This window comes from Macrobrachium rosenbergii, chromosome 10 (genome assembly GCF_040412425.1).
Source record: "Macrobrachium rosenbergii isolate ZJJX-2024 chromosome 10, ASM4041242v1, whole genome shotgun sequence".
NCBI lineage: Eukaryota > Metazoa > Arthropoda > Malacostraca > Decapoda > Palaemonidae > Macrobrachium > Macrobrachium rosenbergii.
The window spans coordinates 9,481,937-9,493,988 of NC_089750.1; the positions used below are offsets into that span (position 1 = coordinate 9,481,937).

Below are 12,052 nucleotides of genomic sequence, written 5' to 3' on the forward strand. Positions count from 1 at the left end.
CACATTAGACCCTTGAATATCCATTGGCAAGGATATAGGACTAGCAGCTTCATCACACCTATATATATGTATATATACTCTACAGTATATATATAAACACACATATACATAATATATATAATATATAAAAAATGTGTTATGCGTTACAATCCTTATTCAAGTTCTTGCTTTCCTTGTTTCGGCGTTTCCGTCGGGCATAGGGAAAAATATATCTCATTAGTTTTAAATTATTCTAAACAAAATTAACTTTTTACGTACTTTTGAGATATGCATAAATATTTACCTAAAATTTGAAGAATAATTCCTCTTGACCCTGTCTCAAGATAAGGAACATTACAATGACCACATAAAAAAGTTTTAGATTAAACTGAAAAGTGATTTAATCATAATAACGGAATCAAATGTTTTTCGTAAAAGAATCCCTTGTGCCCCAACTAATAAACAGAATGTTGTGGGTAATCGAGAAATCATTTAGATTTTCCAATTTTCTTAAGCAGATGACCATTAAATATTTTTGGTAATGTTTACTTGTGCTCCTTATTAGAGAAAATGCATATCGAAACGTATTTGTTTTTATATTTTTCATTTTTAAAAGTTTTTGACCCTTTTCGAGTAGCTTTCCATGATTATTTGTAAATAAAGTATTTTACTATTAATAACATTTTTATATACTCGTCAACCATTTAAAGTTTTATATTTATCCTAGATTTTTAGGGGATATTTTTTACATAATTTCCTCGTTGGTAAATGACATTTTTCCGTGCTTTAAATCCCCCGAACCGATGAAAAGCCGGAGAAAAAGTAAGACATCCCAGATAGTGCGCTTTTGATACTCTCTGAATGACTGTCAAAATGAAAAACTTCTGAACTGAAGATGACTTTGTAGCCACTAAAAATGTAGCAGAAGCCTAATTACCTTGGCCTTCAAAAGGGGTAACGGCTTCCCTTGAAGCTGTATATTTTCGGAAGGACATCAAAGCGGCCTCTCAGGAGAGGGAGAGAGAGAGAGAGAGAGAGAGAGAGAGAGAGAGAGAGAGAGAGGTAAACATTTTCCTCATTTCTTTCAGTTCCCGTGTGTAAAGAGGAACGGACCAGCGCAGCATTTGTGATGCATAATTTCTTCTTAATCAGCGTGTGGGTTTTTTAATATCGCTGACATTTTAAATCGCAACGCGCTCTTTTTGAAGCGCCTATTGACATTTTAGTTTACACACTTTTTTATTTGATGTTCTAGTGCTGCGGATTCGTGTTCGTTTATATTTGTCTGACTCTTGGTTAAATATTAGATTTCAGTTTTAGAATGTAGTCTTCTAGTCTCTGATTTTAATTTTTCCCTATTTACATCATAGCTGTAGTCAAGGCTGATGAATAAATGAGAAAATGTAGTACCATGACAAAATTCTGTTTGCTGTTTTAAAAGCAAATGATCATAGAGTTTAATATAATTGTTTTAATATGAAGCATTGATTTTTCTTAACGTTAATCAAAACTTGTGAATAAATGAGAAAATTTAGTCGCATTGCAAATGTCTTTTTACTTTATTAGGAGCAGGTGATCGTCAGTTGATTGAATATTATAGTATAAAATACTGATAATTAGTAGGGATAGCTTTTGTTCATACTACACTTGGGAAAATCACGGATCTGATGTTGATAAAAGTATATTCATGACAGCTACTGGCTTAAAATAAATTAGTTTTCGAAAATATATATGATTCATAACTGTTTTTATGATTCCATGTTATCACTTAAGTGGCAACTTTTTACTTCTGTAAAATAATTCCTGTTGTGCATTTTCAGTTAGTGATTGTGACATTACAACTTTATTGTTTCCCGCTTTTTCTCGTTATATCGTTATGCCATTTCCCTTCAATTGTTGGACTGTGTTTTTTCATCGAATGTTTTAAAATGATAATTGCAGTTATTGTTGTTTCTCCTGCTTTTGTATAACTAAATTAAAGAACGCCTTTGATCTAGCCAGCTTATGTCATTCTCCTGAAAAATTGCGTGTCCCAACTCCCAAGCCTGGGAAAATTGTTCTATTTTTGTAAACTGCTTACGGGGACTGCTACAGATCTAATTGCTAGTTTCAAGTATTGTGGTTATGCTGTGTTCCAAATTTCTCGCTTCTGTCAGTGCGTTGAAAACCTTTATTGTTCGTCAAAGGAGACAGTGAAGGGGGATTTTGTAAAATATTGCTCGATGTCATAGCGCCAAATTAGGTGATGGTGTGAATAATTTCCCTCTGCTTCTGTTGACCCTGATCGTAAAAACGGGGGTAGCGCACTGAACACCTCTTGGTGGGCGTATGTTGGCTATAACTATGCATTGTCTAGGTTAGTTTGGAATGAAGAAGAAGCAGCCCTCGGAATAACGTGATTCGTGGCTATCGTAAAATTTCGTGTTTCTGTCATTCCACGGATTCGTTTGTGCCTGTTTAGTGCACTTTCAGTATATAGCTTTGATGTGGACATGGTGTTATACGCGTGAAGTGGTATATGTGCTTAGTATTTTCTGGATTTAGATTCATTAGTGCCACCCTCTAGGAAGTTGGCCAGGGCAAACATCATGTCCTGAGAAGTTAGCCTATCGACAACGGGGTGATAAGGGAAGAATGTCGCTAATCTCTTAACCCCACTTACTCCAAAAAGAAGGCAAGATTGTCATTAAAATGTGATGTGTTTACCCAGGAAAGTGTTGTGGTCCCCTTACATACAGCGAACATTGGCTTTGATTTTGATTTAACTCAGATAAGGCTGGAATCGAAGTGAACCACACACTTTTAACGATCTCTGCTCCGATCATAGTCTTAACGAAGATTTCATTCAGTGGGGCAAAGCATCATCTTTCGAAGAGATACCAGCATTAGAACTAGGAGTGGGTGCTGCAGCTTATCTCGCGGACAAAATAGGTAAACCGAAGAGAGAGAGAGAGAGAGAGGAGGAGGAGGAAGTGGGTTAAAAAGTGGTTGATGAAAATAATGAGCTAGCTCATGATGCAGCGCTCAGTGAACCAAGACGTGATCACTTGAGGTCACCATCCTCTGTTCAGCCTATAGCCTACAAGGTGTATGTTCGGTTCAGGAGTTGCTAGGCTACTGGAAGAGTATCACTAGATAAGCCCCCACGCACTGACTCCATACTCACTTAAGAGTTACTTGTGATACCGGTGATCGTTGCAATTTTCGGTGTGTGCAGGAAGAAGACCATGGACATCAATTTATACAGTACAGCACTGTGAATTTTATCTAAGCACTTACTGGATTACGTACTTTTTTTCAGGAGTATCAGTGCTTACTGGTGTATGGTTGCCTTATTAAAAGAACAAGTCATTAGACTTCACGACGTGACTAGAGTATGGAAGGAGTTCCTAAATTTTCCTATCCCCAGTCTTATAAATAACTATATTTTGTCTTTCTACGGATACCTTATATTTTATAAACTTCAGTTACCAGTGCCTAATGTTTCCGTAAAACCAGGTGTCGACTTTTGTTCACTGGAATGAAAATAGTAATAACATGAAAGGCCTATAGAACTTAAATGGTTATTGAATAATGTCGAAGTTCATCTCGACAAAGGTATATTTATCGAAGGTGTTTATAGTTTTTTACATTATATAATAGCCTATCGGAGAAAACTGGATACCACTATGGTAGAATAAAGGTATTTGGTGAAAAGTTGTCCCACTGGTATAACGGAGATGCACGACATATTTTGAATTGACGATTTTCCTCAGATGAGAGAGAGAGAGAGAGAAGCAAACGTGAATTAGAGGAAGGTGAACATTGTCGGAAAACCAGGTTTCAAAATAGAACAGTGTATATAAAGATGAATATAAAGGAAAAGTATTGATATTAATAGTAAAATAAATAAAAAGAGAGGTAGGAATACAAAAGATGACCAGATAAAAGATGAAAGAATGGTAAGGAAAGAGGAGAGGGTGCTATCAGTTAACGGGAATGAAGAATCGACGATTAAGGAAGCAGAGGATAGAGAATGCACTCCCAGAACGAACCGTTGCACTGATGGTTCGCGTTGTAATGTTTGCAAGAGAAGGTTCGCAATCATGGGGTGTTGGTGAAAGGACTAATGGCATTGTGGAATTATTCAGAAACTTAATTTCAGTGTTTAATATTAATACACACTCGGATACTGGTAAGAAAATCTGTTTGAGGAACATTTTTGTAAAGGTAAAAATAGGAGGTGACTGAGCTGCATAACCATGGTAACTGATTGTTAGAAATTCAGAAGTCAGTCTAGGACTGAAGCTTTGTTTAAAATGCAACAGGTGCAGTGCGATGCACGAATGCTTTTATACTTAGGAATGCAGTGTTGCGAAAAACGTATATAATGACCGCCTCTTCCTTAACTCCCCCACCCCCTTTCCATTACATCTGGTGCTACAAACCGTGATTGGTTCATAAGATATTCAAACTGACGTTCCGACTGTGCCAGCACGTTCGTAGCTGGTAACTTGGTTGTTGTTTTATATGTTGGAAATACTAAGACTTATTCTTACATTTCTCCTCATAGGGGTCAGCGATTCCTCGAAAGTGGTGTTGGGTGACCCGAAGGAGCTGGAATCTGTCAGTTCCGGGAGCTCCATCACGCTCAGGTGCAAGGTTGAAGGAGGGCCACAGCTTTATTACTCCTGGAGGAGGTGAGTTATTACAGTGGTCGGCAGGAATCGGACCTTCGCACTGTAGTCATTACCTCTCTCTCTCTCTCTCTCTGGCTAGATAGCAGCGTTACTCGGATTAGCAGCTAGGGTCCCATATGGGTTGTCAGGTTAGGCTAGATTAGTTTATAAGTAACATAGATATATCCTTAGCCAAAAAAATGTAGACTCTCTCCCTTTTATGATAATTCACATGAGACCAGTTTCATTTCTTATGAATACATTTTTCTGCTAATAGGATCCTTCTTTGATGTTATTCAGTTTTTAGTACTTTTAAAAATGTTTTTAAATCAGTATCCCGAAATGTAAAATGTCAATTTAATTTTTCTGCAAAATTCACAAACGTTTGTCAAAGATTCAAAACATTTAAAAGATAACTCCTCCGAAATGACTTCAAATGCCAACAGAGAATTGCTTTGGCGGTCAAGAAAACTTCATTAGTACTTTTCATCACTGATTATTTTATGGTACGTCTTGACGTGATTGTATTTAATCAAAAGAATATACACTATTCGTTAACGGCTTTGAAAACTGACAGAGTTCTACTAGAAATGGAGATCTGGGAAACATTTAATTAGGATCTCTCCATAACGTTGCAAATTTACAGTAAACAACTCATACCAACTTGCCATTACATTCCACCAGAAATGGAGATCCGGTATCTGGATTACGGGGTGTAACGGTTTCTCGCAAACGTCTGACCATCGACACATTCGACGCGAATATCCACAATGGCGTGTACACCTGCATCGCTACAATAAACAAGCCAGCTGCTTCCTACCAGGACTTGGCGCCAGTTGAGCTTATAACCACCACGACTAGTATTCCGTTGATCCTTTCAGTATATGGTGAGTACATTAACTTTGTACGTTCTTACTTTTTTATTGTAGTTAAATGTTTCCTGCTAAATGTTTTAGCTATTATATTCTACAACAGATACTGTATAAAGTTAACATTGTTAGGTCTCAGTTAGGATGCTGAGAACCGGAAGCTCTCCTGGTAAAGGAAAAAAGTGCATGATGATACACACACATATATGTGTGTGTACTATATATATAATTGTACAATATATATATATATATATATATATATATATATATATATATATATATATATATATGTATATATATATATATATATATATATATATATATATATATAATTATATATATATATATATATATATATATATATATATATATATATATATATATATATATAAATATATTATAATATATAATATATGTTACAAATACGTTAAAATACTATAATATTATTCTGCTATATTACAAATACGTTAAAATACTTATGTTATTCTGCTGCCAGGTGACAAGATCAAACTAAAGAACTTTACACGATCTCCTAGTTACTAGTGATAAATGAATGTACTAGTACCTAGTACTTTTAAAAATTTAGAGCTTGTGGTCAACAAACTCTGCAGATAAGTCATGTGTTTTAATTGCGCTTCAGTGGATTCTGTAAAATTTTGGAATTTTCTGATCACTCGCCACAGCTCCCAGTGTAAGTTGACTTTTCAGTAACGAGTACTTCGTAGCAGTAGCTTTGATTTAGTCATTTAGTACATATAGCTAAAGACAACTTTATTTTTCCTTCTTTACAATACCATATTTTATATATAAAAATCTATGGTGTAAAGAAGGACCGAACATTTGTTGTAATCTGTAACATATTGCTGCAAATTTAAAAGAAAAATTTATCACAGATCCACAGCTGCCAAGTGTAAAAGTGGTTCCAGAGTCGTTAGTTGTTGGTCCAGGAAGATCGGCTGAGCTTCACTGTAGCTACGAAACTGGGACTACAGTTGAGTGGTTTTTCAAGGACAACGGACCCCTCGCAAATTCATCCAGGTAGGTTAACAGCCTGCGCGCGCGCGGGTTCGGGTGTGTGTTTGCAACGCTAATACACCAGTACTAGTTTTACTTACAGTTAGCTAATGCCGTGTTTTTTTTTTCCTTTTGGGGGGCGCCGACTTGAGCAGTTCGACAATAGTTTGGTTTTGGGGCGCTGTCAGAAATCTGATCTCCGTTAGTTTGACATAATTCAATATGGAAAAACTTTTCGTGCTATGTATTAATGATGAAAATTCCGCAAAGAATGGAAACTTTTGGGTTTTAGAAGAATGGAAATATTGATATTTATATATATATATATATATATATATATATATATATATATATATATTTGATTAAATTATGATTAAATTATCATATATATATAAGATTAAATTATATATAAATTATATATAATATATATATATATATATATTTGAAAATTATCAGGCCTGTTGAAAATCAGGCCGCCAAAAATATTAGCAACAAGTTTCGTTAAAAGGAAACCCCTTGCTACCTTACGGGATGGAGATTAGTTCGTATGAAAGGTTCTTGGTATATGTTTCAAAGAGACGTAGATGAAAAAAAAAAGAGATTTAAAACATCGAATATTCATTCTACACGCAATGTTTTTGAAAATACTGCACTTGTAAAATATTGATTTGGGAAAACCCAAAAGGAAGTAAATTTCGTTTATGGCCAGAGGACAAGATGTTATAACCAAGAATTAAATTTGATCATTTATATTAAGTAATGTTTATTATAATGGTAAGTTAAGCTTTTTGAACCGAGTCTCAGTATAATCTGATGGTAAGAAAGCGAGAACTAATTTTCTTGGAAGGTCAGTTTTCTTGTGAGACACGAAAGAAAATTGCATAACTGTTTTTATGGGAGACTTCCCTAATCTGAGACATATTGAGAGCGCAAATAGTGATGTTAAAAACTAACGGTTGTTCACTTTCATTGTGTATTTTGAATAAGAACCACATAGGAATGCTAATACTTCACTGGTTTCTTGATTTTTAAACTCAGTTTCAAGAAAAGCTGATTTTAAAAAAAAATTTACTTAGCAAACAGTAGCTGTGAAAATTTGTATATTGCTGTTGTATTGATGTTCAGATTTTTTTTTATACCAGCCATAATTGTCAACCAAAGACGAGCTGATCAATATCAATACTTTTCATGTATCTTTTATTAATTGTTGGTCGAGTGACTGTTAGACCTATGTATGGCCCCACCTTGCTTTGTTGTTTATTCTTATTGATGGCAATGCTTTTGCAGTAAATATGAGTTAATCATGATTATTACTTTTATCATAACTGTTTTGCACTATTATTAAACAGTATTTTTTTCTATTTTGCAGATACACACTGAAGAGTAATGGTACCCTAGTATTGTTATCGGCTGACATACTCGATGAGGGAGTTTACAAGTGTGTTGGGAAGCACCCTCACAGAGCGCACAGGGCGGCTTTTGCTGCCTCAGTTACTTTGGCCTGTAAGTTCATAAGTATGAATACCAAGTATGAATAAATAATTTTGTGACTGATATGCAAGTTAATTGTCATGAAAAAATTTCAAGTGACGTTGCAAAATATTACTCTTACCTCCTAACATCATGATGATCATAGTTTTTCAGTGGCTGATTATGCAAACATCTATCAGTCTTGACTTGATGAAGGTCTGTGTACAGAACAAAATAGTAGACTAAGGGTCTTCGTTTATTTTAAATGTTTATGGCCTTTCTAAGAAGTATGATGCATGCCACACTAATCAAATTTATGATTAAAGAAGTACAATTGGAGAAATATGTTTACTTTGCAGATTTGGATAAGAGTACACCTCCAACACTGGAACCAAGTGCCAGTGTTGGCTCTACTCATGTTGTTGGCTTAGGAGGAAGACTCCAAGTGTCCTGTTTACCTCCTCCTGGTCTTCCTCATCCTCAAGTGACTTGGGTGTCATCTCATCTAGGAGATCCTGAGAAGGCTAGTTCCATTAAGGTTGAAGGAATCATGCTGATCATTGAAGATGCTTCATATGACCATGAGGGCAACTATACATGCATTGCATCAAATCTGGGTGGGAATGCATCTGTTTCCATGCAGCTTGTGGTTACACGTAAGCAGCTTTAGTCATATTCTTAACTTTTAAAGCTTAAGTAACTTCAGGTCCTTCTAAAATGGTACTTTTCAAAAGTACTTAACACTAGCATTAATTTACCCATCTTAAGAGCTCATTATATTTTAAAAAGTTAATGAAAAATTAACCATAACGAGTATTCTTTTAACTCGGTGAGTTGTTAAACTCATGAATATTAGAGTACCCAGTCCTAACATTAATGGTAACATGTCCCATAGATGCAATGTAATGAAAAATCTTCTGTTCACCTTGTTGCAATATTAAGAACTGGCATTAGACTATAATGAATTAGAGAATGTACCTTTATCATTCATGTCAATTTACAGGTAAACCCAAGGTGGAAATATCATCATTCTTGATGACAGTATTAGAAGAAGAAACCGCAAGACTTGAATGCAAAATGGATGCCCAGAGTCAGCCCTATTCAAATGTCAGTTGGACACAAAATTCACATCCTGTAAGTCATATATGATGAAGTTTAATTATTTGATCCATGATGCTAAAGCCTTTATTTTCATAGAAAATCGAATCATGTTGTCCTAGTTTATGCTGTGAATCTAATAACAGCTCTTGTGTGCTGCTGAATTGTACACCATCCCATCAATCCTAACATATCCTATCGCAAAGTGCTAATCCTACATAACTCATCCTAGGTTGACAGGACTGTAGACAGGAAGTATAAAGCTAGGTTGCTATGAGTCTTGTTAGGAAGTATAAAGCTAGTATGGGTGTAGAATGAAATGTATAGTTAATGGCAAAGAATGTGATATTGCAGTGTTGAAAGACATTCTCAAAGGTTAAGTATTAAATCCTAGTGTCATGCAGAGAAGTAATGGCTAGTAACAATATTAGAGTTACTGACCATTTTAAGTATTTCGTAATGTCATTCCTAGATATTTTGTATACAAGCTTGAAATATTATCACAGAATTTCAGAGTTTTTGGGAGCCAGCTGTACATTTAGCAGAGGGACAAAAAATATGCAGAATAGTTTTATTTTATATCTTTAAAAACTCTTTCACATCAGGTCACAGACTTTTGCAGCTTTTCCCTAAGACCTCCGATGTTATCAGTGAAAATTTCTATTCCATTGTTTTGTTGGATTGATAAGCCTTTGGTAGTGGATTTTCCTACCTGCAAGTACTCTCTATCTAACTCTACTTTCACTTTAAACAGGTAAGCATCGATGATTACCGTGTATCTCTGTCTGGAATGGGAGCAGGAGTGTCACAGGGAGTTTCTGTCTTGAGAATCAGATGGGCTCGATTAGAAGATGCTGGCCTATATGCCTGTGTGGTCACTACAGCAGGTCATCCTCCTGTCACGTCTAAATCTATGAAACTTGTTGTTACAGGTAAATGGTTTTTAGTGTATTTGTATGTTGTCTGAGGTAAATATGATGTTGAATTGTCAAGCTTTGGCATTTTCTTCCTCTGTTTGTACCTGAATTTTATAATCTTGGCTCCTTTTAAGGGTAGTTCTATTGCTTTGTCTTTTGTTAATCCCCATCTTTCTTCCTTATTTTATTTTTTTTGTGTTTTCTTTGGGCCTGGGCTGTAAAAAAAGCATTAATGTGCTCTCCCATTGGTCTTTGAGCTTGAAATTTGTAAATGAAAATAATTGTGTATGTTTTAATGTTTAGCTACATGACTTGAACGTTATCTAGTGTAATGTTGATTAAAAGAGAAGCTTAATGATATTGTATTAGTTATGCTGGTTTTTATTTATTTAATTGAATTACAGTACCTTTGTTTTGATTTCTGAGTTTGTTTCGTATATGCTCTAATTTGTGGCTTATACAGGTGGCATTTGGAATTAGCTGTAGAAAGATTTAATGTGAAGGAAAACAGTATTTTAACAAAATTTATTGGAATTACATGCTCTGCTTAGTATTTCTTTATTTGTGAACTTTTTACAGAGGTTGATTTCCTTTTGGCAATTATTAATTGGTAATTTGTCTTTTGTTGTGAAATATGTAAGAGACATTATTTTAATATATTGATAATTTAATGTTTTATTTATTGAAGGCAATGATGGTTATTCAATTTTTAAGTTGTGAAATTAAAATTTTCCCATTTTCCTCTAATTTTTTGCTGCTAAAAGATATTCTATGTTTGGAATTCTTGATATCAGAATGCAGTACCCTTTATCTGTATCATATTTTTATATGGCTTTCAATTCCTACCTTGCTATTAATAATTTGTTTACTTCTGCAGAACGCCTCAAATTTTCTCCGCCCCCTCAGGACTCAAGAGTTGAGTTAGGGGGAAACATAAGCATTCCTTGCGAAGCCAGAGGAGAAGTCACCCCCAAAATCACCTGGCATCGTGTTACTCCAACAGAGGTGAGAGAGAGGGAGAGGGAGTGAGTTTAAGGTGTAATCCCACATGTATTTAAAATGCCCTGTTCTGTTGTTTACAACATTATTGAGCGGTGTTTCCCAGAGTCGTTGATCTTTTTGAATATGTTTGAAAAATATCCCTTTCATTTCTTTGCTTATCTAACTGTACATTCAGAACTCCTTATTAATAAATTGATATTTCTTAGAAATGCTTGAAGTTCACATTAGCTGTGCCTTATACAGTATATGTAAGGTTCGAGGTTAATTATCATAAGGTAACATGAAGTGGATGTAGTATACAAAAACAAATCAATAGTGATTGATTTTTCTTATGTTCCTGCAGAAGTACATTCCTTACAAACTTTTCATAAATTAAATCTTTCCTTTCCATGATCTCTCAACAATTTTGGATGTGCTATAGTTGGAAATAGTGAAATGTCAACAATTGCCATTAACAAATTAATCAGTTAAATAAGATAAGATAATGTAAGGAAAGTCCTGAGGTTTATTGGAATCTGTCCACCTTTATTGTTTGATTCTGATCTCAGACAAGAAGTTAAGAAGCACATTTTGTCGCTCTTGCTCAAATGTATCATGATAATTTTAGCCTGTTTTCTATTTATTTACTAGCTTTCTCCTTCATTCAGAAATTGCATTGCAAATTTGAAAGTGTAGGAAATATAATCATTATTTTTCGTGAATCAAGTATTTTTAAAGCTGTAATTTTTGCAGGATGTGGATGCAACAAGTGATAATGTTCACATCAATGATGGTGCATTAGAGGTTTATGGAGCAGAACTGCAGGATGGTGGTCAGTACGTGTGTATTGCATCCTCACCACAAGGGTCCATTAATGCTTCAATTACCTTGGCAGTTGTGGGTAAGCAAATTTTTAAAGGTACAATTTTTCGTTTGATTCGAATCCTGGTCAGAGGCAATTCATTGACCATTACTTTGTTTCCCATGAAATTACTAGCATACAAAAGAAAAATTAGGATACTGTACTGTACCACAGGTTCCTGTAATATTTAGTTTTCAAATAAAT

General features: G+C 34.8%; 1 protein-coding gene across 1 annotated transcript in view; it reads left to right on the plus strand.

The window, feature by feature from the left end:
* The window catches only part of LOC136842480 (inactive tyrosine-protein kinase 7-like), a 187,796-nt gene that overhangs the window by 164,749 nt on the left and 10,995 nt on the right, over positions 1–12,052 (plus strand). The window contains exons 4-12 of the mRNA XM_067109857.1: positions 4,532–4,658; positions 5,322–5,524; positions 6,400–6,544; positions 7,890–8,023; positions 8,350–8,646; positions 8,994–9,124; positions 9,843–10,020; positions 10,883–11,010; positions 11,740–11,887. Coding sequence (XP_066965958.1) covers positions 4,532–4,658; positions 5,322–5,524; positions 6,400–6,544; positions 7,890–8,023; positions 8,350–8,646; positions 8,994–9,124; positions 9,843–10,020; positions 10,883–11,010; positions 11,740–11,887 — 1,491 coding nt within the window. The remainder of the gene's footprint in view (positions 1–4,531; positions 4,659–5,321; positions 5,525–6,399; positions 6,545–7,889; positions 8,024–8,349; positions 8,647–8,993; positions 9,125–9,842; positions 10,021–10,882; positions 11,011–11,739; positions 11,888–12,052) is intronic.